Source organism: Terrapene carolina, unplaced genomic scaffold (assembly GCF_002925995.2).
Source record: "Terrapene carolina triunguis isolate 2854851 unplaced genomic scaffold, T_m_triunguis-2.0 Scaffold571, whole genome shotgun sequence".
Taxonomy (NCBI): Eukaryota; Metazoa; Chordata; order Testudines; family Emydidae; genus Terrapene; species Terrapene triunguis.
This window is the reverse complement of record NW_020664922.1, coordinates 120,436-144,731: the sequence shown is the minus strand read 5'-3', so window position 1 is coordinate 144,731 and position 24,296 is coordinate 120,436. Positions and strand designations below refer to the sequence as shown.

The following is a 24,296-nucleotide window of genomic DNA, read 5'->3' as shown; positions in this document are numbered from 1 at the left end:
TACTGTATAATGGGCACTAGGGGGCAGCGGAGGGGGAGGGATGGGAAAGGGGCGGCTATACTGTATAATGGGCACTAGGGGGCAGCAGAGGGCGAGGGATGGGAAAGGGGCGGCTAAACATTAATATGCACTAGAGGGCCATGGGGCTCCATGGTGTCTCTTTGGGGCTCACCTGTCTGTACTGGGGATTGAGGCCTCCCTTTTCCCCATGGAAGATGTACAAGGCCCCGCGATTGTCATTCTCCATGGGGGCCCCGATGGCCACATCTCTTCGGCCGTCCCCGCTGATGTCCCCAATTTCGGACATGCTGGCCCCAAAGTGCCCGAACGCCTGCCCCTGCAGTGTCTTCCCGCAGATCTTTTCCATCGCCCCCTGCAGGCCCCATCCAAAGAGACAAAGGGTGAAAGGATCAGCACCCCCTGCAGAGACTCTTCCCTGCTCCCTGCGGCACAGCACCCCCTAGTGCCACACTGGGGTATTGGGGTCAGCACTGAGTGCAAGGAGAGAGCATCTTCTACTAAGCCCCCCATCCTGGTCCCTGCAGCACAGCGCCCCTTAGCCCTGGACTTGTGCATGGGGTCATCTCTGCCTAGCAAGCCATTTAATGGGATCCCAGCCCTAAATCTGTCCAGCTACATCATAAACAACAATTCTTCCCCTCTCCTACCTGCTGGTTAATAGGGCAGATATAGACACGTCCTCCATTCAGGGGTGTATAGTACATGGGGGCTCCGATCAGAACCAGGTCCGTGTTCCCATCTCCGTTGAGGTCCACAGCGCACAGTGTACCCCCGAAATACGAGCCGACCTGGAGGGACAGATAAGTCACCCCTTCATTTTAGTCACTTCCTCCTTCTTCCACTGGGACCTCTCTCCCTCCTCCCCCCGCCCCCCCCAGCCTGCTGGGAGCAGGATTAAATCCCCACGTTCAATCCGTCCTCACCGTCACCCTCCCTTTACACACAGCAGGTGGTGCTGTTGCTGTCAGTTCTCTGTCCCACTGAACGTATAGGCTGTTAGGTCTTGGAGAAATGCTGATTGTTCACTGTGGTTCAGTTCTTTTTAGCTGCTGTGTTTGTACAAGTGAAGTTTATTCATTGAGTCTACTTGGCTGAAATGGTCTTTCCAGTTCGGTTTGCCTGTGCGCACAGGAAGCTGTATGTGAGAGAGGTGCTTCCTGCTAGCCATTCCTGTGGTGCCATTATTTAAACTACCGTGTTTGCACAAGTTAAATGTTTCCCCTCTCTGTCTGCATCACTCTTGAGTCTCATCTAACTGAACATATTGGCTATGAGACTGTCAGCTCTTTGGGAGCAGGAACTATCTTTGTAGTCTGTGTTTGTATAGTGCCTAGCACAATGGTATGTAACTTGAGCTGGTCCGTAGTGTTCCTAGGCACTACCTCAAAACAAATAAATAAATGATCATCCTCATGCTGATTGTTAGCTGTGGTGCAGTTGTCTACACCAGTAGCATTTATCCATTGCCTGAGTCTCTCTGACTGAAACCTCCCAGTGCTGCCTACATCTGAGATCTGAACACAAACTGTTACATGTTGTGGAAATATTGCAAACTTCCTCACCTCCCTTTCACTCTCTGCCCATCACTCCCCAAGCCCTCCCCTTACCTGTTCTCCCAGCACCTCGGTTTCCTCCCGCCATCCTCCACGCTTGGCATCTTGCCTGAATAGAATGACTTTGCCAATGTGATTGTGGCGAGGGGCCCCAACCACGTAGCTGCTCCGCCCCCGGGATCTGATGACCTGAACTGAATAACCTGCAAGAGACAGAGACACTGTAGCGGGGTGGCTACCCCGCTCCTGCCTGAGGGGCTTAAAACAGCCCTGGCAGAGGCCTGGGGCAAAGGGAAAAGCTACTGGGCTGATTGGGGAAGTAGCCACAGCTGGGACGCCCCAATCAGGCCACAGCTGGCCTGTATAAAAAGGCTGGGAGCCAGGAGCTCAGAGTCTCTCTCTGCGTTCAGGGAGAGAAGGGCCTGGCTGTAGGGAGCTAGACAGAGGGTACCTGTAGTGGAGCAGGGCTGGGGAAAGGCTGAGGAGCAGGGGAGCTCCAGCCTGGAAAGCCCCAGGCTGTGGCCTAGCAGAAGGCCAAGGGGTGCTGGGGGGTTGCAGAGGGCAGCCTAGGGCTAGGCCAAGGCAGCAGGTCCAAACCCCCCTTGCCGATGATGAGTGGCCGATACTGCAGTCTGCCCCAGGGAACGGGGGCTAGTTGGTGACTGGCAGTGGCCTTATTCTGAGGTGAGGTAGGGATAGTGGGTGGGGGTTCCCCAGGGAGGGGAGACCCTAGTACTGAGGGGTGTACTGCCAGGGGGCAGCAACCCAGATACAAGGGCACTGGGGTCTGGGAGGGACATGGGGCCAGAGGACAGGTGGATCACCAGCCTGCAGGGGGTGCTCCAGGATGCTGGAAGAGCTAATTCCCGAGATGACCAGCAGGAGGCGCCGCAGGGGTGAGTCCAGACCGTCTACAGACACGCAAGGGTGAGTGGGGGGAGCAGGTATTTCCTGACGCAGGGCCTCACACAGCCTTACAGCAGTATAAGAGCTTGATCATGAGCCCTGCTGAGCCTGCATGGGGTGGGGGTAGGTGTCCGGAGCCCCCCTTGCTCCTGTGTGGGAGATCAGCATCACTGGACCTTGCACAGGAGGATGTTAAACTAACAACTCAAGGAGAGAGTGCTAAGGTGGCAAATGGGGTCAGCACTGGCTGACAGGGAATGAGTCCCCCCACCCCATGCAGCACAGCACCCACTAGTACCTCACTGGGGCATTGGAGCCAGCACTCACTGTGAGAGGAGAGCGCCCCCTAGTGAGACCCAGGCCCCACACCCCTGAAGCACAGCATCCCTAGTGCCCCATTGGGGCACCCCTGCTTCGCATGCCGTCTGATGGGATCCAAGCCCCAGATTTAAAGATATCACTTCAGCTCAAGAAGTCAGGGACGTATTGTACTGAGGTGGCAAAGGAGGCAAAGAAAAGGACATTTTTAAATGGTTCTATCGTGATGCTAGCACTCTGGGTAACCAGCAAGAGGGCACTGGAAATTCTCATTCACAAGAAAAATCTCAGGTGGCATTGTCATGACTGGAACCTGGTGGGACGATTCTTATGGCTGCGACGCGAAAATCCCTGGTTCCAACCCAGAGCGGGTAAAAGGGGCGACGGGTGGCGCTCGACATGACAGACCCCCCCTGCCTGGTTCAGAGTATAGAGAACTCAGAACAGCAGGGGCAGGAAGCATGGGCGAGGGGTGAACCCCCGCTTCAGGGAGGCTAGCCCGTCCTCCCCCCCTTCCACCAAGGCCCCACCTGCCGGAGCTCCAAGTGCCTGTCCTGCGTGCCTCAGCCGGCTCCCCTGAGCATCAGGCCAGTCCCAGCACTGGGCTGAGTCGCCGGCCTCTCACCAGCGCCAGGCCGAGCCGCGCCCCCCCTCCACACCGAGCGGGTCCTGGAAGCGGCCATCAGCAGTTCTGGCTCCCAGGTGGGGGGCCACAGGGATCTACGCACTGCCCCGGCCCCGAGCACCGGCTCTGCACCGGTTCCTGGTCAATGGGAGCTGGGGGGTGGTGGTGCCTGCGAGCGAGAGCCGCGCGGAGCTGCTTTCGCACCTCCACCTAGGAGCCGGACCTGCTGCTGGCCGCTTCCGGGGCGAAGTGCGTTCAGCAGTGCCAGGACAGGCAGGAAGCCTGCCTTAGCACCCCTGCTGTGTCGCTGACCGGGAGTCGCCCGAGGTAAGCCCCTGCCCCAACCCCATACCCCAATCGCCTGCCCCAACCCCACACCCCAATCGCCTGCCCCAGCCCTGAGTCCCCCCCCAAACCCAGAGCCCTTTCCTGCACCCCAATCCCCTCATCCCTGGCCCCACCTCAGAGCCTGCACCCCCACCCCAGAACCCTGACCCCCTCCTGCACCTCAACCCTCTGCCCCAGCCCTGAGCCCCTCCTACACCCCAAACCCCTCATCCCCAGCTCCGGTGGGTCACGGGCATCAACAATTTTCTTCAACTGGGTCACCAGAAAAAAAGTTTGAAATCCACCGCTCCGGCCCACTGTTGTTAACTTTGAATAAATCTTGGAATGTCAGGGAAATTCCACAGGGATCGTTTCAAGGCCTGAAGCTGTTCAACATTTTCATCAATGATTGGGGAAGTAAATCCAAAAACCACTGCTGACAAAATTTGCGGATGACACAAAGATTGACAGAACGTTGAATAATGATGAGGACAGGGCAGTCATACAGAGCATCTGGATGGCTTAGTAAGATCGGCCCATTCAAACAAAACCAAATGCAAGGTCGTCCATTTAGGAACAAGCCATGCAGGCATTATGTGCACAGAAGGGAACTGTGTCTTGGAAAGCATCGACTCTGAAAAGGATTTAGGGGTCACAAGGGAACATGAGCTCCCACAGCAATGCTGTAGCCAAAAGAACTAATGCAACCCTTGGATGTATAAAGAGGAGAGTAACGAGTAGGAGCAGAGAGGTGATTCCCCCATATACCGATACTGGAACACAGTGTCCCAGTCTGTCCACATTTCAAGAACGATGTTGAAAAATTGGAGAGGGTGCAGAGAAGAGCCATAAAAATGATTCAGGGGCTGGCAAAAATGTCTGACAGTGAGAGAGTTAAAGGGCTCAGTCTGTTGAGTTTGTCAGAAAGAAGGAGAGGGGGTTGGAGTCTAGTGTAAACAAACTTTCATGGGAGAAAACACTGGGTACCAAAGGGCTCCTTGATCTCTCAGAGAAAGGCAAAACAAGTAACCGGTGGCTGGAAGTTGAAGCCAGACAAATTCCAATCAGAAATGAGGCACCAATTTTTAACAAACTCCCCAGGGCAGTGGTGAAGTCTAAATGGTCATGTAAAAATAAGGTTCTCAGTTATAATAGCAAGAATGACCGAAAGAATAAATGCTACAAAGATAAAATATTGACAAATCTTAATGTAAGTGCAGTAATAAGAACATAAGAATGGCCCTACTAGGTCAGACCAAAAGTCCACCTAGCCCAGTATCTTGTCTTCTGACAGTGGCCAGTGCCTGGAGCCCCAGAGGGAATGAACAGAACAGGTAATCATCAAGTGATCATAGAATATCAGGGTTGGAAGGGACCTCAGGAGGTCATCTAGTCCAACCCCCTGCTCAAAGCAGGACCAATTACCAACTAAATCATCCCAGCCAGGGCTTTGTCAAGCCTGACCTTAAAAACCTCTAAGGAAAGAGATTCCACCACCTCCCTAGGTAACCCATTCCAGTGCTTCACCACCCTCCTAGTGAAAAAGTTTTTCCTAATATCCAACCTAAACCTCCCCCACTGCAACATGAGACCATTGCTCCTTGTTCTGTCATCAAGAACCACTGAGAACAGTCTAGATCCATCCCTTGTCACCCATTCGCAGCTTTTGGCAATCAGAGGCTAGGGACACTAATAGCCATTGCTGGACCTATCCTCCATGAATGTATCTAGTTCTTTTTTGAACCCTGTTATAGTCTTGGCCTTCACAACATCCTCTGGCAAGGAGTTCCACAGGTTGACTGTGCGTTGTGTGAAGAAATACTTCCTTTTATTTGTTTTAAACCTGCTGCCTATTAATTTCATTTGGTGACCCCTAGTTCTTGTGTTATGAGAAGTAGTAAACAGCACTTCCTTATCTACTTTCTCTACACCAGTCATGATTTTTTAGACCTCAGTCATATCTCCCCTTAGCCGTCTCTTTTCCAAGCTGAAAAGTCCCAGTCTTATTAATCTATCATACGGAAACCGTTCCATACCCCTAATAATTTTTGTTGCCCCTTTCTGAACCTTTTCCAATTCCAATATATCTTTTTTTGAGATGGGGCGAGCACCTCTGCACACAGTATTCAAGATGTGGGCGTACCATGGATTTATAGAGTGGCAACATGATGTTTTCTGTCCTATTATCTATCCCTTTCTTAATTATTCCCACCATTCTGTTTGCTTTTTTGACTGCCGCTGCACATTGAGTGGATGTTTTCACAGAACTATCCACAAGGACTCCAAGATCTCTTTCTTGAGTGGTAACAGCTAATTTAGACCCCATCATTTTATATGTATAGTTGGGATTATGCTTTCCAATGTGCATTACTTTGCATTTATCAACATTAAAATGATAATAAAATATGAAAAATTACAATGAGGGAATGACAACAGTCATTACAATAATTACAGTGATACGATGATAATAGTTATTACAATAAAAAGCGACTGCAGCTCATCTGTCATCAAGAAGGAACATAAAAGCTTTTATAAACGGATATATTTCACTTGTTAGTGAGATGCATCTGCTTCGGGGGGGGGGGGGGGAATCTTACAGGGAGGGGTGATCTCACTGGGGTCCCACTGCTGGTACTGAAATGCACCACCTCTGGAGTGGGGCACGGGGGCTGTTTATACAGGGATCCTTTGCACAGCACTGAGGTGTTAGTTGCCTCTGGGGTGGGGCACGGGCACTGTTCATGCATGGATCCCTCACCCAGTGCTGAGATGCAGCTGTCTCTGGGGTGGGGTGTGGGGACTGTTTGTACAGGGATCCCTCCCGCAGCACTGAGATGCAGCCATGTTTGGGGTGGGGCACAGCAGCTTGTAAATCACCTGACAGGAACACTGGGCTAGAGCTGTGTTGAAAGATTTCTCTCAGACTATTCTTACCGAGATAAGCATCTTTCATGTCCCCAGAGGCTCTGGATACGTTGATGAAGCTCGGCTCGCCGCTGCTCCCGTACAGGTATATCCCACCGGACCAGTCATAGGCTCCCACCGCTCCCAGCACAGGCCCGTCCTAAACCGACACGCATGGCAAAGGAAATGGATTGCACAAATCAGACAGCCCAGCAAAATATAGCAAGGGAGAAATAATTAGCAGACTGAGCCACCATTCAGCACAGCCTCCCCCCCCCCCACCCCAAGCTGCATTTGGCCAGCACTGACTGCAAAGGGGGAGCACCCCCTATGGAGCCCCTGCCCCACTCCCTGCAGCACAGCGCCCCCTAACACCACACTGGGACATTGGGGCAAGCACTGACTGCAAAATTAAAGCACCTATTACTGCTGTGGACTACTAAGGGATGGTCTCTCCCATTCAGGCATTAAACCAGCCAGACTCTATCCAGGAAAATCCATCAGGCACCCCAGTAAATGGCAGCATGGGACAAGCACCAGGGCCAGGCATCACTCACAGGGGACAGCAGGGAGCTGAATCCATCCTGAGACATCTCCAGCTGGAAGGAGCTGCCACTCTGGGACTGGGTGCCTGGGGGGAGAGACAGACAGACAGACAAGGGAGAGACCATCCCTAGGGAGGTCTTGTGTCCCATCCCCACCCCCATGAGGCAACCCAAAGCTCCCGAAAGGGGAAGGTCCCATATCCCATTCCCTGCTGAGCCAGTCAGCCCCACTGATTAATTTGGCCCCCTGAGCAGTACATTACAGGAGCAGCCAGAGTTGCTAGCAGTTGCTAACACTTCACCCTGGAGCTCAGATACTCTGGTGATGGGCACAGAATGGACTCCCTAGAGGGATAGCTCCTGGGTCCCTTTGCAATACAGAATCCCAGCAGCTCCCTAGACCCATCGCTACCCCAGGAACTGGTTTACACAGCCCCAGCGCAAGTGAAGTGCTTCTCCCTGGTCCAGTACCTTCAATGGCAAAAATCTTCTCCTGCAGCTGGTTCTGGATGCCCCGGAGAGCATCAAAGTCATTCACCTGGAAGATGTGCTCGTTGGTGGGATTAGAGGCGATCTCATGGAGCTCCCGCTGGGCACTAGACTGGGAGAAGGCATCGCCTACCTTCATGAGGCAAAGGTGCAGGAGAGACCAGGGACAGAAACAGAAGAACATAAGCATGGCCAGACTGGGTCAGACTAATGGTCCATCTAGCTCTGTTTCCTGTTTTCTAACAGTGTCCATTGCCAGATGCTTCAGAGGGAATCAGAAGTGATACATCCTGTTGTCCCATCCCAGCATCTGGCAGTCAGAGGCTTAGGGACACCCAGAGGCTTAGGGAAATACCATGAGACACCCTGACCTTCTTGGCTAACAGCCTTTGAGGACCTATCCTCCATGAATTTATCTAATTCTTTTTTGAACCCAGTTATACTTTTGGCCTTGGGATTTTGAGGGTGTGTAGCAGGCCGGTCACTCTGCTCCAGTCAGAAAGGGGTTAAAAGCAGCCAAGGGAGGCTGGTTGGGTGGTCAGCCACAGGTGTGGCTGCACCCAATTAGGGCACAGCTGGCCCTGATAAAAGGGCAGGCTGAGAGGGTGAGAGAGGACTCTTCCTCCAGCTGGGGAGCAGAGAGGACCAGGCTGCCTGGGAGAACAAGCAGGGTACCTGAGACAGAGCAAGGCTGGGGAAGGACAGGCAGAGCTGAGGAGCTCTGGCCTGGTGAGTCCCCAGGCTGAGGCCTTGCTAAAGGCCAGGGGAGGTACCGGGGCTGAAGGGAGGCAGGTGGGACTGGAAAGGCAGCAGGTCCAACTCTTGCCAGTGATGAGCGTCCATTTCAGATTGCAGTTTGCCCCTGAGAGAAGGGGCTAGATGATGACTGGCAGTAGCTACTGAGGCAAGGTGGATATAGGGGGTTGGGGTTCCCCTGGGAGGGGAGACCCAGAGTGTGGGGGCACTGCTGTGGGGCAGTACCCCAGAGAAGGGACACCATGGGCCAGGGGGGATGCAGGGCCTAGACTGACATCAGTGGTAAGACAAGTAGTGACAGCAGGAGAGACACTCTCCAGCAGAAGGCGCTCCAGTGCTGGAAGAGCTAATTCCCGAGGTAACCAGCAGGAGGCGCTGCGCCAGTGAGTGCTGCGCCTTACTACACAGGCACAAGACGTCAGGGAAATTTCGTGCCCATCCACAAAGGAGAGAAGCTTTGGTTACACACCTGGAAAAAGCAGCCTGGATAAAAAAAAAACCCAACTTCCTTCTTTTTGGAGGGGCCTTACACTAAACTAAACAACTTGTCTGGTCTCATACAAGACACAAGGGTGTGCCCCTTTGTAATGCATTGAGAGTCGGCAAACAGATTCATTGAAGGAAAAAGGAGGGCAAACCAGGAGGCTGCTCAGCCACTATCCCAGAGGGATGTAGAAGAAAATTCAGAGATACCCCAGCAGGTAGCTTATAATGGGAGACCAGTTGTGGAGGTGGAATTGCCAGGGTGTGCTCGGGACCTCAGCCCACTGCCATCTTCAGCAGACAGTCTGTCCACAATAGATAGGCCTGACCTAGAGGACATGAATCCTGCACTTCCTGTCATTTAGATCCAACTACAAGTGATGTCTGCGTGGCTGAATTTGTTGCAGTGTCCCAACAAATCTCTGTGATTCTGTAGGTGAGCATTAGGATCGATAGATCTCACCCCGATGGCGTAGCGGATGATCCCAGCTCTCTCTGCCTCTGGTATCACGTCTGAGTATCGAAGGTTGTCATTTTTCATGCCGTCTGTTACCACAATGAGAATCCTGGCAGCTCCATCCCGGGATCCTTTCCGTGAGATAAACAGCTCCCTCCTGGAAATGGGGCACAGGCAGAGGGGTTAGTTCTTTCAGCCTCCATGTCTGTGGGTTGGGAGGGGAAGAGGAGGTACCTACACCACTTTCTGGATGGCAGTGGCTGTGTAGGTATTTCGTCCGAGCTGTCTAACTTGATGGACAAGTGAATCTATGTCGTGGGTGCTCTTGAACTTGTTGAAGTCAAAGTGCTCCCAGAAACTGCTGGAGAACTGTGCGAGGGCAAACTAGGAGACAAGAGGGGGAACATGGCAGGGTGGAGTAAGAGTGGGTCAAAATAGCAGAGATGCTGGGGCATTGGGGTCAACACAACTGTGAGGGGAAAGGACCCTGTATGAGCCCCCCACCCGCTCCCTGCAGCTCAGCACCCTCTGACGCTGCCCTGCCTGCCAGCGGCAGGGGATGCTGGCGGCTCAAGGGTCTGGATTCAGTGGCTGCCAGTTACCAGCGTGTTGGTGCCACGGAAACGCCTTATGACCTCGATGACAAACGTCTTCATCGTTTCAAAGTCACGGTAATCAATGCTGCCTGAGCCGTCGATGAGGAACACGATGTCTGTGGGGCGTTTGGGACACTCTGGGGAATGGGGAGGGTGGGGGTTACACAGAGAAATTCAGCTAGATGGGCCAAGAGACACCAAATGGCAGTGAAACTGCCAAGACATCTGCCCATCTAGCCTGGTATCCCACCCGCTCCCCGCCACCCCCGTACAGGCCCTTGGACCCATCTAGCCGGGTCCCGTCCCTGCTGCCCCAGATCAGACCAAGGACCCATCTAGCCTCATTCCTCCTCCTCCCCCGCTGGCCCATATCCCCCCGCCACTTGTCCCCTGGATGCTGGTTCCCCACCCCCTGGACTGCCCCTCACCTGGCAGACTGTCTGGGATGCGCCGGAGCTGCTGGAGTCTCTGGTCCAGGAGGAAGCAGTAGCCTTTGATGTACATGTTCTCCCCGCAGGTCTGGTGCGCCGTGGGGCCGCACACCTGGGCACAAGAGAGGGACGGGGTCACTGGGCTCTCCTGAGTAGAGCCCCAGTGCGGGAGAGCCAGGGCCTTCTCCCCATGGATATGCAAGTTCCTGCCAGGAGAGGGGACTCCAGGACCCAGCACTCGTTTCCCAGAGGGGACAGGGGAGTGACACAGGGACATCACCTAGTTACCACACTTCCTGCTATGGCAACGCACAATCGTTGGCGCCATGTCTACATCAACAAGTTACAGCCCTCCCTGCTATGGCAGTGCACAGTCAAGGTTGCCACAGTGAAGTCATCCAGTTGCCACACGGCCTGCTATGGCAGTGCACAATCGATGTCACCATGGCGACATCACCTAGTTACCTCCATCTCTTACAACATCATCTCATGACCACTGTCTCCATGGCGATGTCAGCTGGTCACCATGCTCACTGCTAAGTCAGTTCACAGTCACTGTTGCCTTGGCGACATCACCCGGCGACCACCTTTCCCCGCTAATTACGGGAGTTACCAAAGACCCCCATAGAGTTACATCACAATTATGTCACCCAGTCATGAACTCTGCCCAAGTACCCCAGTCGCGCTGACATGGCCCAGTTACTACCAGCCGTGAGGAGTGGGGTTTGGGGGGGGCTGCCCCATGGTATTCCCAGGGAGCGAGTGTCAGACCCCAGTCCCAGCACCCATCCCCCCCATGCATGGTACCTACCAGGAGCTGGGAGTCACGGGCAGCCAGAGACAAACCAAGGGACATCTTCACAGCATCAGAGGGCCCTGAGGGTGGAAAAGTGCACACCAGGGTGAGCAAATAAACTCCACCCCCTGGATAGAACCCAGGAGTCCTGACTCTCAGCCCTGCCTCCCATCACACCCCGGCTCCAACCCACTAGATCTCACAGCGCTGGAGATAGAACCCAGGAGTCCTGACTCCCAGACCCCTTGCTCTAACCCACTGCCCCCCACAGCACAGGGGGCCCCTACTCTGGATGGGGATCTCCTGGCAGCGTCTGGAGGCAGGGTCGCACTTGTAGACTTTGCCGGTTTCATTCACGTCTCCCATCTGCAGCGGGGCCCCGACGAGCAGCCTGCAGGGAGAGAGCAGAGGGGGGCTCAGGGGATGCCCCATCACACCCAGGGGAGTGGGGTCCAGGAGGGGCAGCCCAACCAGACGGGCCCCTCGGGGATGGGTGTGAGGCACATAGCTGTGGGGTCCTGAACCCACACTCGGCCCTTACCCCCCAGCGCTGGCACTCCCAAACTGCACCACGCTCTGCCCGAACCCTGCAGCAGCCTCCTGGAAGGTGATGGGTCCCTCCATGTCCACGCTGAATCCATGGCTTGGTGCCAGCACTGCAGGGGTTAAACAGCCATCTGTTAGAGCTTCCCCTATGCAGAGTGGGGCCAGTGGTGGGGGCTCAGGGACCAGCCCCTCCTGTTTCTAGGACTGACTCTGAGGCCCCACTCCCCTCCCAAAGCTGGGTATAGAACCCAGGAGTCCTGACTCCCAGCACCCCTCCCCCAGCAGCTCAGTAAAACTTCCCTTATGTCTAGCCCTTGAGGGCCATTTCTTGCAAACCATTCCATGCAAATCAGCCTTCATAGATTTACAGAATGTACTGCCAGCAGGAACCACTGTGATCGTCTAGCCTGACTTCCTGTGTAACACGAGCCAGCAAACTTCCCTGAACTGAACCAGACCAGAACATTTAGAGAAACATCCAGTGGTGGAGAATCCACCACAACCCTTGGTAAATTGTTCTGGGGGTTAATTCCTGTCACTGTTAAAAATGTTGCACCTTATTTCCAGTCTGAATTTGTCTAGCTTCAACTTCCAGCCATGGGAGCACGTTAGACCTTTCTCTGCTAGATTGAAGAGCCCATCATGAAATATTTGTTCCTTATCACTATCAGGCAGGTTTTCTAATCTTCTAATCATTCTCGTCCCTCTTCTCTGACCCCTCTCCAATGTATCAACATCCTTCATGAAGTGTGGGCACCAGAACCGGACACAGGATTCCAGCAGCACTCGCACCACTGGCAAATACAGAGGGAGTAGGCCCTCTCTACTCCTACTTGAGATTCCCCCATTCATGCATCCAAGGATTGGCCTCAGCATTGCGCTAGGAGCTCCTGGGCCCAAGCAGTTCTCAGTCTCTCTGCCGAGTCTATCAATTAGTGCAGGGTGGCCTGGTAAGCTTGTGCCATGGGAGCCAGAGCTGAGACCCACCAAACTCATGTCACACAAGAAAGACCCAACAGCCAATCGGTGAATCCCTAACGCACAGTGTAACCAACTTCCCCGATGAACCGCTCTCCTCCCTTCTGCCCGCTCCATCCCTGCAAGCCCAGGCCTGGGAAGGGTGGGAAGGAGAATCCCCTTGGAGCGCCCCCCACCAACCCTGAGACGTGGTAAAGACCCTCCAGAACTGTAGGAGGAGCAGATATGGGGCAAAGTGGGTGCAGAATTATGGGGCAGGTGGGTGGGGCTGGGGGGTAAAGGGGAAAGACAGGGGCTGAGATGGTCCTAGGAGGGTGGGAGAAGCTGAGCTGGCCTCCCGCATTCTTCCCTTTTCAGACCCCATCTCCCAGTCTATCCCCCCTTCCCAGTCCATCCCCCTCACTCTCAGCCACCCCAAAGTGAGCCCCCCTCCATTCCCTGATGGGTCCAGGCCTCACAGACAAAAGAGACATTGAAGCAGGCGGAAGCGGCTGTGGTTTTACAGCAGGTTTGCGCAATTGCAAACACTGCATCCACTTCACACCTGCTGGACCCTTCCGCCACATCCTACCGAGCACACACACCCCATAGAGAAGGGGAGTCGCACCTGTGACCCTCTCCCATCCCAGAGAGTCTGGGGGAACAGAACACAGAGGGAACGGAACCCAGGAGTCCTGATTATCAGTCCCCCACCCAGGCCGGCTCCAGGCACCAGCCGACCAAGCACATGCTTGGGGCGGCACCTGGTAAGGGGCGGCCAATCTTGGGGTGGCGGGGGGGGGCGCTCAGGGTTTTTGGGGGTTTTTTTTGGTTCGGTCGGGCGGCGCTGGGGGTGGGGGGGTTGTTTTTGTTTCGGTGGTGGGGCGCTCGGCCGGGGGGGGGGGGGGGGGTTCGGCGGCGCGGCGCTTGGCGGGAGGGGGTTCGGCAGCATGGCCCTGCCCCCCACCCTCTAAGGCACTAGAGCCCCATTCCCCTCCCAAATCTGTGGAGGGGACCTAGGAGTCTTGATGCACAGGCCCACTGGTATAATCCACCAGACACCCCCCCCCCCCCCAGAGCCAACCAGGGATAGGACCCAGGAGTCCTGACTCCTGACCGTCCAGCTGTTCCCATCCGCCTGCCAGAGGGGTACTCAGTGGGCACCTATGTGGAGGATCCCAGCTTTTCCCAGTCCCTCTGGCTGGCACTTACCTGCACACAGGTAGAGGAGCAGAGGCAGGGGGTCCATCCTGTGCTGGGTGAGGGGTGTGTGTGGAGCGGGGAGTGAGAGGTTCAAGGACGCTGCCTGGAGAGGAGGGTGCAGAGGAAAGAGAAGTGATACCGAAAAGAGAGAAACACTGACCAGAGGAAGGAGAGTGTGTTATTAGGCGGCTGCAGAAAGAAAGAAAGCGACACTGAGACAGACACACAACTAGTCAGACACACTGTAGCAGTGCCTGCTCTCAGCCCCTCCACAAACGCTGTCAGAGACCAACGGAAGTGCAGCACCCGTGTCCTTTTATTGTTTGTGTCCGTTCTCACCACCTATTATTTACAGATATTTACAAAGACCAACACTCTGGGCGACTACTAACTTCCCAGCCAGCAGGGCTCTAGAGCCCACACTCCTCCCTTTCCTGTCTCCCCCGCTTCCCGTCTCTTAGCCAGCTTTATAAGGCAGGCTGGCTACTCAGGCCTGCAGCGGGATCCACTCTGGTAGGGTTACCATCCGTCCGGGTTTCCCCGGACATGTCCGGCTTTTGGGTCTTTAAATAGCCGTCCGGGGGGAATTTGTAAAAAGCTAAAAATGTCCGGGATTTCCCCCCGGACGGCTATTTAAAGACCCAAAAGCGGCTGACAGGGCAGCCGCGCCGGGTTGAGCCGCTCAGGCAGCAAAAGCCCCTCCCCCGCTGCAGCTTCAGCACGCAGGTAGCAAAACGGGAGCAGGAGCTGTTTGTGCCGCTACATTGTCTATAGCCCAGTTCTCCAATTTATCAAGATCCCTCTGAATTTTAGCTCTATCCTTAAAAGTATTGGCATCTCCCGACCCCAAGCTTTGTGTCATCTGCAGACTTGATCAGTAAACTTTCGATTCCTACATCCAGGTCATTAATAAAGATGTTAAACAACACCGGGTCCAGAACAGATCCTTGTGGAACCCCACTTGAGACCTCCCTCCAATCTGACATCATTCCATTAATAGCTACTCTTTGTTTGTGGTTGTTTAACCAATTTTGTATCCATTTAATGGTAGTTCCGCCGAGCCTGCGTTTCTCCAGCTTACTTATGAGAATGTCATGTGGGACTGGGTCAAAGCCTTGCTGAAATCCAAATATATTAGGTCTACCACATTCCCCCTATCCACCAAACCAGCTACCCTATCAAAGAAGGAAATCAAGCTGGTTTGGCATGATTTGTTCTTGGTAACTCCATGCCGGTTGCTATCGATTACCCCTTCATCCTCCAGGTATTCGTAAATTGAATGTTTTATACGTTGCTCTAGTACCTTCCCAGGTATCGAAGTTAGGCTGACTGGTCTATGATTTCCCAGCTCCTCTCTTTCCCCCTCTTTAAGGATGGGCACCGCATTAGCCCTTCCCAAGTCTTCCAGGACCTCTCCTGTCATCCACGAATTTGTAAATAGTATTGCTAGTGGCACTGAGGTTTCTTCAGCTAATTCCTTCAGCAGAATTGCCAACTCTCATGACTTTGTCATGAGGTTCATGATAATTATTGTTTTCCTTATAGCCCCAGCTCCTGGAGTCAAGTGGATATGTGATGATTTCAGCCTTCATTCGGAACGAAAAATTATGTTTCTAGCCCTTGTGGCTGTGGAGAAAGCTTCAAAATGTGACCCCAGTGCAGCCAAAAGGCTCAAAATGCAGAAGGCAAATAAAAAGAACTCCAAATTTCCTGTTTTTACCTAATCTCATGATTTTAAAAAACAATCTCATGATTTTTCGTGAGCCTGCCTCATGATTTTTGAACAGTTGGGGTTGGCAATATCGCTTCAGTACCCTCCAGTGAATAGCATCCGGCTCTGCTGATTTGAATTCATTGAAATTGGTCAGAAGAGCTCTGATGTGCTCTTTACTTATCCCGATCGGCATCCCTTCCCCTTTATTGCCTGTGGTAACTTCGCTAGTCATCCGGACACATGTTATTTTTTCTGAGAAGACTGAAGCAAGGTAGGCACTGAGCAACTCTGCCTTCCTATCGTCTTCCGTTACCAGCTCAGCTTCTCTACTGAGCAGTGGACCCCCACCGTCTTTGAACTTTCTTTTTTGTCTGACATATTTTGTCTGAACATGCAGAAATGGAAAGAAAAACACGGAGGGGGGTTGGTCATTTCAGAAAAATGGGGAACTAGTGAGGCAACCTGACTTCTAATTTCCCCAATTCTTATCGCGTACCAGAATATGGCATCTGATCGCACGACAGAAGGGGAAATGGCAAAACCACACCGAGAGCCAGGACACGGTTCCCCATTCAAAAATAGACAGCGGGATCCTCGTTCATCTCCTTGTGCCTTCAAACCTGCAGAACAAAAACACGCTTTCCAGGCTGAGCATTTACACAGGGATCCCTTGCCCAGCACTGAGATGTAGCCGCCTCCGGGTGGGGCACAGAGTGTGACGTTCTTTACAGGACACCCACAACTGTGCGCCACTGTGTCACTCCTCTGTCTTAGAAGGAGTGAGCTTTACTGGAGATTAGACTGGTTGGCAGCTCCCTGCCACCTGTCTGTCCACCTCTCCAGCCAACTCCTCAAAGCTCTGCCAGTCTTTACCTTGCCTTGCAGGTAACGGTCAGCGGCCCCAGTTCCCGAGTTCCCCAGAGACGTTTCTCTGCAGTGTCCGGTCCCTCTCCCTGGACACTCACAGACATTTTTCTTTGCTGCCTCCGAAGAGACAGAGTGCACACACCAGCCTGTTAGCTTAGTTGAGGACTCTCTTCATACGTCAATACAACAGCACAGAGATGGTTTATAGTAAAACTAAGTTATTTTACAAAGAACAGAGATTTAAGTGATACTAAGCAAGAGAAAAAGGGACAGGTCTGCCTACGAACCAAACACACTTTCAAGGGCCTAAAACTTAATCTTAGTGAGTTACAATCTTTGCTTGAGTTTTCTCGCTTATGCCCAGTTACCAGCACCTCTAGCTCTTCCCGGTCCCAACGGTCACAGAATCAGAGGGTGCTCTCCGCAATGTGCTGGAAACTAGAATGTCTTTTGGGTCCCCTTATACTTCCCCAAAGCCCATTGTCTCTGTCTCCAGAGCCAGGAAGATTCCCAGGAGTGCCAGACTCTGTCCCCGGTGAGCTCACTAAGCTCTTCCCTCTATACCTTACATGACGCTGTGTAGGTCCATATTATGACAGTGTGTTGGGGGCCGTGAGTGCATCAGGCCTGGTATGAGTTACAGTATGAGGTCCTCTGCTAGGTGGCACCGAGGGCGTCCCAGGGTCACCCGTCCTCTCTTGCAAGCAGGGGCGGCTCTAGCTATTCCGCCGCCCCAAGCATGGCAGGCAGGCTGCCTTCGGCGGCTTGCCTGCGGGAGGACCCCGGTCCCGCGGATTCGGTGGCATGCCTGCGGGAGGTCCTTCGGTGTACCTGCCGCCAAATTGCCACGGAAGCCGCGGGACCGGCGGACCTCCCTCAGGCATGCCGTCAAAGGCAGCCTGACTGACGCCCTCGCAGGGACTGGCAGGGCGCCCCCTGTGGCTTGCCGCCCCACACAGCCACCGTGGAGGATAGCTTTTACTGTAGTAAGGCGAGGGGATGCTGTCTGCTCACAGCAGGAACACTCCCATCTCCAATGCAATATTTTGTAAGATCAAATCTGAGTTGGCGTGAAAAACATCTTGACAGAAAGTTGCTGTGTCAATATAGAAATACTTAAGACCGTATCATTGGTAATTTGCTAAACTCTGTCTTTTCTGAGAGGGGAGGGTATTGTTCTGGGTTGGATAAAGCCTAATTCAAACTGCCCTTCATTCAGGATACATGTAAGAAACGAACCATCAAGCTCCTTTATGAAATGGCGAGCTAAAACCATAGAAACCGCTGCTCAAAATGCAGGTCATGAAAGGCCAGTCGGAAACTGAGCTGTAGGCGGGGGAGGGGTTTTCTGGGTGCTCTGTGTGTGAACAGAAGGAAACACTAGCCACAGAAGCACTGAAAACCTGACCCTGACTAAAAGGTGAGAGAGGTTTTGGACAGACTGCTAGCTAGAAAGGGGGTTGGGGAAAGTGTGGGGACAGGAATGATTATCAGGCCCCCCTACAGTGCCGGCTCTCCCCAAGTGCCCAAGAGCCACGTGCCCAGGGTACAGCAGGGTCCGGCAACAGTGATTTACCCTACCCCTGCGGCTACTCACCATTTGGGGGATCTTGTGGTTTATGTGTGCTTGCCTGGAGTCAGTCAGTTAGGGTCAGGTATGAGAGTACTGGCTGTGTTTTAAAGCACTGAAACAGTATTGTCTGTGTTGAAAACAAAACCGCTTCTGTAAAATGTTGCATTTAAACTTCACAGAGATGACCTTGGGAGGCCAACCTCCCTTATCGGCAGCAGAATGGTTGTGAATAATTAGAAAGCGTCCAAGAAGAACTGAGGAGGACTTTATGTGTGAGGTTATGATGCACTCTGCCGCTGAGAAAAAGGAATTGAAAGAGTGGCGGGACACCGAGAAGAGGGAACGAAAGGAGAATGCGGCACACCAGAAAGAAGCCATGGAGCGGCTCTTAACAGTTATGGAGTGCCAAGCGGACAAGCACCGGGCGATACTAGCTCTTCAAACCGAGCAACTCCGTGCCCACCCTCCCCTGCAGCCGCTGTCACAAAACTCTTTCCCATGCACGTCCCCGACACTACCAACACACTCTTATCAACCTCCTGGCTCCACTGTCTATCCGCAGCATCTCCCGCCTCCGAGTCATCCTATGCCTCTGGTTCCATCTCCCCCTCTTCATCCAAGATTGCCTCCTCCTGGCTCGGTCCACTCTCTATTGGCAATGAAGCCAACGAAGTATCCACAGGGGACTTCGCAGTGAAGGTGGGGTGACCACCAACTATCGCTTCCACCTCTTTGTAGAACCGGCAGCTTGTTGGTGCAGCACTGAAGTGCCGATTTGCCTCCCGTGCCTTGTGGTAGGCATTCCGCAGCTCCTTCACTTTGACCCTGCACTGCCATGTGTCCCGGTCATGGCCCTTTTCTATCATGCATCTAGAAATCTGTCCGTAGGTATAATTCCTACAGCTGGAGCGCAGCTGTGACTGCACTGCCTCCTCTCCCCAAATACCAATGAGGTCCAGCAGCTCAGCATTGCTCCAAGCAGGCATCGCCTGGTGCGTGGAGCAGGCATGGCCACCCGGAAAGATGCGCTGAGACCTCTGCATGCATCACTGAGCAAACAGGAAGGGGACTTTCAAATTTGCAAAGGAATGTACGGGGTGGGGCAGACGGTTGGTCACCTGAGGGCAGGGCAGTAGAGTTCAAACCGATGGCCAGAGAGGTGAGATCAGGCATTGTGGGACACCTCCCGGAGGCCAATCGCAGTGCTGTAATCACCACGGTGTCTACACTGGCACCGCAGTGCTGTAGCCATGGTGCAGAAAACACTACGCCTCTCATCAAGGTGGTTTTTTTAGAGTGCTGCACCTGCACAGTTTCTGCGCACTAAGCCCTGGACTACACTACGAGTTTAGGTCGAATTTAGCAGTGTTACATCGATTTAACCCTGCACCCGTCCACACGATGAAGCCTTTTTTGTCAACTTAAAGGGCTCTTAAAATCGATTTCTGTACTCCTCCCCGACAGGGGGATTAGCGCTGAAATCGACCCTGTTGGGTCGAATTTGGGGTAGTGTGGACGCAATTCGACCGTATTGGCCTCCGGGAGCTATCCCGGAGTGCTCCATTGTGACCGCTCTGCACAGCACTCTCAATTCAGATGCACTGGCCAGGCAGACAGGAAAAGCCCCGCGAACTTTTGAATTTCATTTCCTGTTTGGCCACCGTGGCGAGCTGATCAGCACAGGTGACCATGGAGTCCCAGAATCACAAAAGAGCTCCAGCATGGACCGAACGGGAGGTACTGGATCTGATCGCTGTATAGGGAGATGAATCAGTGCTATCAGAACTCCGTTCTAAAAGACTAAATGCTTAAGCACAGCCAGACACCAGGGCGGTTAGAAGAGTGCAGCAGGGCGCATTGCGCATCAGAGAAGCTTTGAAAAGCAGTTTCATGACTGGCCAGGCTTTGGTGTGAAAGTTCTGTTTGTTTCTCCTTGATGAAAACCCGCCCCCTTGGTTCACTTTACTTCCCTGTAAACCAACCGCCCTCCGCTCCCCCCTTTGATCTCCACTTGCAGAGGTAATAAAGTCATTGTTTCAAATTCTTGCATTCTTTATTAATTCATCACACAAATGGGGGAATAACTGCCAAGGTAGCCCGGGTGGAGGGAAGCACAGGGGTGGGGTAGTTGTAGGGGCACCCCCTAGAATGGCATGCAGCTCATCATAGAAGCGGGATGTCTGGGGCTTTGACCCGAAGCGACCATTTGCCTCTCTGGTTCTTTGGTAGGCTTGCCTGATATTCCAGGCAGGACTGAATCTCCATTAGACGAAACTTAAAGAAGGGAATGACCTGGAGTCACTCCCATTTATGTCCAGGCGCCCCGACCAACCTCACTGAGGCCAGCCAGGAGCACCCATGTCTGCCCAGGAGCCCCCGACTGACCTCACTGAAGCCGGCCAGGAGCACCCATGTCTGCCCAGAAGCCCCCGACCGACCTCACCGAGGCTGGCGAGGAGGAACCAGGAGACAGCAGCAGACGGTACAATACGGCTACTAACCATCTTCGCTAACTTGTGAAGGCAAGGAGCTGCTGCTGTGTAGCACTGCAGTACCGCGTCTGCCAGCAGCACCCAGGAGACATACGGTGACAGTGAGCTGAGCGGGCTCCGTGCTTGCCATGGTATGTCGTCTGCACGGGTAACCCAGGAAAAAAGGCGAGAAACGATTTTTTGCTGTTGCTTTCATGTGGGAGGGGGAGGGGTGCGGGACAGACCTGACGACATGTACCCAGAACCACCCGCGACAATGTTTTTGCATTGGGAGTTCAACCGAGAATTCCAATGGGCGGCGGAGACTGCGGGAACTGTGGGATAGCTACCCACAGTGCAACGCTCCGAAAGTCAACGCTAGCCTCGGTACTGTGGATGCACTCCACCGACTTAATGATCTTAATGGTCTTAAGTGGGGACACACACAATCGACTGTATCAAATCGCTTCCTAAAAAATCGACTTATATTAAATCGACCTAATTTCATAGTGTAGACATACCCTAAGTGGCTTGGCAGTGTGTACACCTCAGGAGTTACAGCGCTCAAAACTGCTTTACAGCACACAAACTTGCCAGTGTACACGGGGCCTTAGAGCTTGGCTGTAGACAATGGATCGTGTGATGTGGTCTGGATGGAAGCTGGAGGCATGTAGGTACGTACAGCAGTCAGTAGGTTTCCGGAATAGGGTGGTGTTTATGTGACCATCATTTATTTGCACTGTAGTGTCCAGGAAGTGGATCTCTTGTGTGGACTGGTCCAGGCTGAGGTTGACGGTGGGAAGGAGTTCAGTCACAAATATAATTAATGCATTTTTTTTAAGGAGCCTCATCAGCTTGGAAGCATGTCTTCTGGAATGGTGGCCAAAGGATGAAGGGGCATACGAACGTTTAGCATATCTGGCACATAAATGACTTGCCATGCTGTCTACAAAAGTGCCATGCAAACATCTGTTCTCACTTTCAGGTGACAGTGTAAATAAGAAGCAGGCAGCATTATCTCCTGTAAATGTAAAGAAACTTGTTTCTCTTAGCGATTGGCTGACAAGAAATAGGCAAGAATGGACATATAGGCTCTAAAGTTTTACATTGTTTTGTTTTTGAGTGCAGTTATGTAACAAAATCTACATTTGTAAGCTCTCACAAGAAAGAGATTGTACTACAGTACATGTATGAGGTGAATTGAAAAATACTCTTTCTTTTATCATTTTACAGTGCAAATATTTGTAATATAAAGTGAGCAGTGTACACTTTGTATTCTGTGTTATAATTGAAATCAATATATTTGAACATGTAGAAAAACATCCAAAATATTTAATAAATTTCAATTGGTATTGTATTGTTTCACAGTGCGATTAAAACTGTGATTAATCACGATTAATTTTGCAATCATGATTAATATTTTCAGTTAATCGCGTGAGTTAACTGTGATTAATTGACAGCCCTACTTGAAAATAAACATTGACATTATCCATCAAAATTATTTAAAAAAAACCCCTAATTCTGAAAAACCTTGTTTTCAGCGAACTAAGTGAAGCTCTTTCCGTCTCCTCTCATAAACTAGGTACTCCATTCCTCTTGTTGTTAGATGTTTGGCTGCGTGTGTGTGTTCTCCCTGTGTGCTGCCCCAGCTCTGCGCAGACAGTCGGCACAGCAGATGTCGAGCGAACCGCCCAGTGACCACAAGATCCGTTAAGGAACGAAGGCACCAGGCCAGGTTTACTGTTGAAAAAGCATGGTAATAGCACCTGGCAGACTCTACGAGGATACTAAGACACGTATACCCATGACAATGGATGCAGCTCTAATACAAGGCTTATATCTCAGGCTCTCTTCCTACTACACCTCTGATCACCTTCTCTACGCCTGTCCCAGTTTGAATTCATCTTTCTGGACCATGTGACCAGAATTGGACATAGTATTCCAGATGAGGTTTTACTAGTGCCTTCATTTCCCTCCCAAATCATTAATCCCTTTTGAAAATCTTGACCACTGTATCTTTGAGAGAAGCCAGTCCAATCTGGATTGGAGAGTCCACCCCATCCTATCGGGGAATTGTTCTGATGTGGTGTCTGTGACGTTCTGTACCTAGTGGGAACACCCTACACCCCCATGTTCATCCTTATAAAATGACCGTCTGGTATCCAATGCAAATTTTGTCATGTCGGGTGTCTTCGGAAGGCTCATGATGTAATGAGCATTGTTGCTATGGTAATGTTATAATAATCGTCATTATAGTAATGTTATAGGTTGTAATTTCATGTATATAGTTATGAGGCTGAAAATGTGACCTCACGGCTTAAAGCAAGCCCAGGCAAAAACTCTCCAAGAGCAGAGAGGCAGTTCACACCTCATCAGGGCATGTATGGGACAAACCCAGCCCAGCCTCACAGGAACAAAGGACACTGGCCTAAGCAAGAACAAGGGATCTGTTGGAGTCTCAAGTGAGTCAGCCCCCTTCCTTTGATCAGTTTGGTACTGTGATGATGTAATGCTCACCTGACTCTGAAAGGGGGGCGGGGCAAAACCAAGAGGGAAGAAAGAACATGATAAAAGGGAGAGACGTTTGACATGCTCTTCCTCTCCCTTCCACCTCCATGTACAGACATCACACCCAAGCGACTGAAGCGCTGATCTTCAGAGCCTGGCTGAAGGGCAACCAGCCAGCCTGTGGTGAGAAGCATCTAAGTTTGTAAGGGCATTGAAACTGTTAAGATCAGCTTAGAATGCGTTTTGCTTTTATTTCATTTGACCAAATCCAACTTGTTATGCTTTGACTTATAATCACTTAAAATCTATCTTTATAGTTAATAAATCTGTTTGTTTATTCTACCTAAAGCAGTGTGTTTGAATTGCAGCATGTCAGAGATGCTCCTTAGGATAACAAGCCTGGTACATATCAATGTCTTTGTTAAATTGACAAACTCATATAAGCTTGCAGTGTCCAGTGGGCATAACTGGACACTGCAAGATGGAGGTTCCTAGTGTTGTGTCTGGGACCGGAGATATTGGCGAGTGTCCTTTGGTTGCACAATCCAAGCAGTTTACATGCCAGAGGCTGTGCATGGACAGCCCAGAAGTGGGGGTTCTCACAGCAGAGCAGGGTAAGGCTGGCTCCCAGAGTCAAGGATTGGAGTGACCTTGCAGATCACTGGTATGGGAACATCACAGTGTCATTTTACTGATGGGCAATAGAGAACCAGGGATCACAGATTTAAGGAGAAGCAAAAGGAGAGAAATCTAGTTATTATCCAGTGTCATGTGTAACTTCATGACCAGGGAGCTGGGAATTTCCTTTGTTCTTGAAGCAAGAGTGGCAAAGGGCCCCAGACTGGGATTCAAACCCTTGAATCCCAGCACCACCCCCTTTCGCATATCCCCCACTGAGCCCCTGCTGAGCTGGCTCCTTTATTCTCCCCTTGTAAACTGGTCCCTGCAGCCTCTGATCATGTCTGTTGCTCTGCCCTAGGCTCCCTGCAATCTGTCTATATCTCTCCAGGATTGAGGGACCCAGAGATGAGCCAAAAGGAGCCTTCCTGGTTTTAGACAGGAACTATCCCCTCTGTTCTCAGGTCTGGGAATGGGACGTGCAGCCTTTCTCCTCTAGGGACTCTGAGCAGCCTCAGGGCAGGGGAGTGGGTGGCTCAGGGGGGTGGGGAATGGGATATGGGGCCTTCCCCTCTAGGGGGCACTGGCTCTGATCCGGCCCCAGGGCAGTGGGACTGGCTGGCTCAGGGGGG

General features: G+C 52.3%; 1 protein-coding gene across 1 annotated transcript in view; it reads right to left on the bottom strand.

Annotated features, from left to right (window-relative positions):
• LOC112115562 (integrin alpha-D-like) overlaps positions 1-14,104 on the bottom strand; it is a 24,432-nt gene extending 10,328 nt beyond the window's left edge. Inside the window, exons 1-14 of the mRNA XM_029913297.1 lie at positions 13,923-14,104; positions 11,749-11,863; positions 11,495-11,598; positions 11,223-11,287; positions 10,409-10,448; positions 9,987-10,117; positions 9,623-9,768; positions 9,391-9,541; positions 7,671-7,821; positions 7,212-7,285; positions 6,685-6,814; positions 1,629-1,777; positions 669-809; positions 173-373 (exon numbers count right to left, since the gene is read on the bottom strand). Of these exons, the coding sequence (XP_029769157.1) occupies positions 173-373; positions 669-809; positions 1,629-1,777; positions 6,685-6,814; positions 7,212-7,285; positions 7,671-7,821; positions 9,391-9,541; positions 9,623-9,768; positions 9,987-10,117; positions 10,409-10,448; positions 11,223-11,287; positions 11,495-11,598; positions 11,749-11,863; positions 13,923-13,959 (1,635 nt within the window). The 5' untranslated portion in view covers positions 13,960-14,104. The remainder of the gene's footprint in view (positions 1-172; positions 374-668; positions 810-1,628; positions 1,778-6,684; positions 6,815-7,211; positions 7,286-7,670; positions 7,822-9,390; positions 9,542-9,622; positions 9,769-9,986; positions 10,118-10,408; positions 10,449-11,222; positions 11,288-11,494; positions 11,599-11,748; positions 11,864-13,922) is intronic.
• Positions 14,105-24,296: the final 10,192 nt, after the last annotated feature.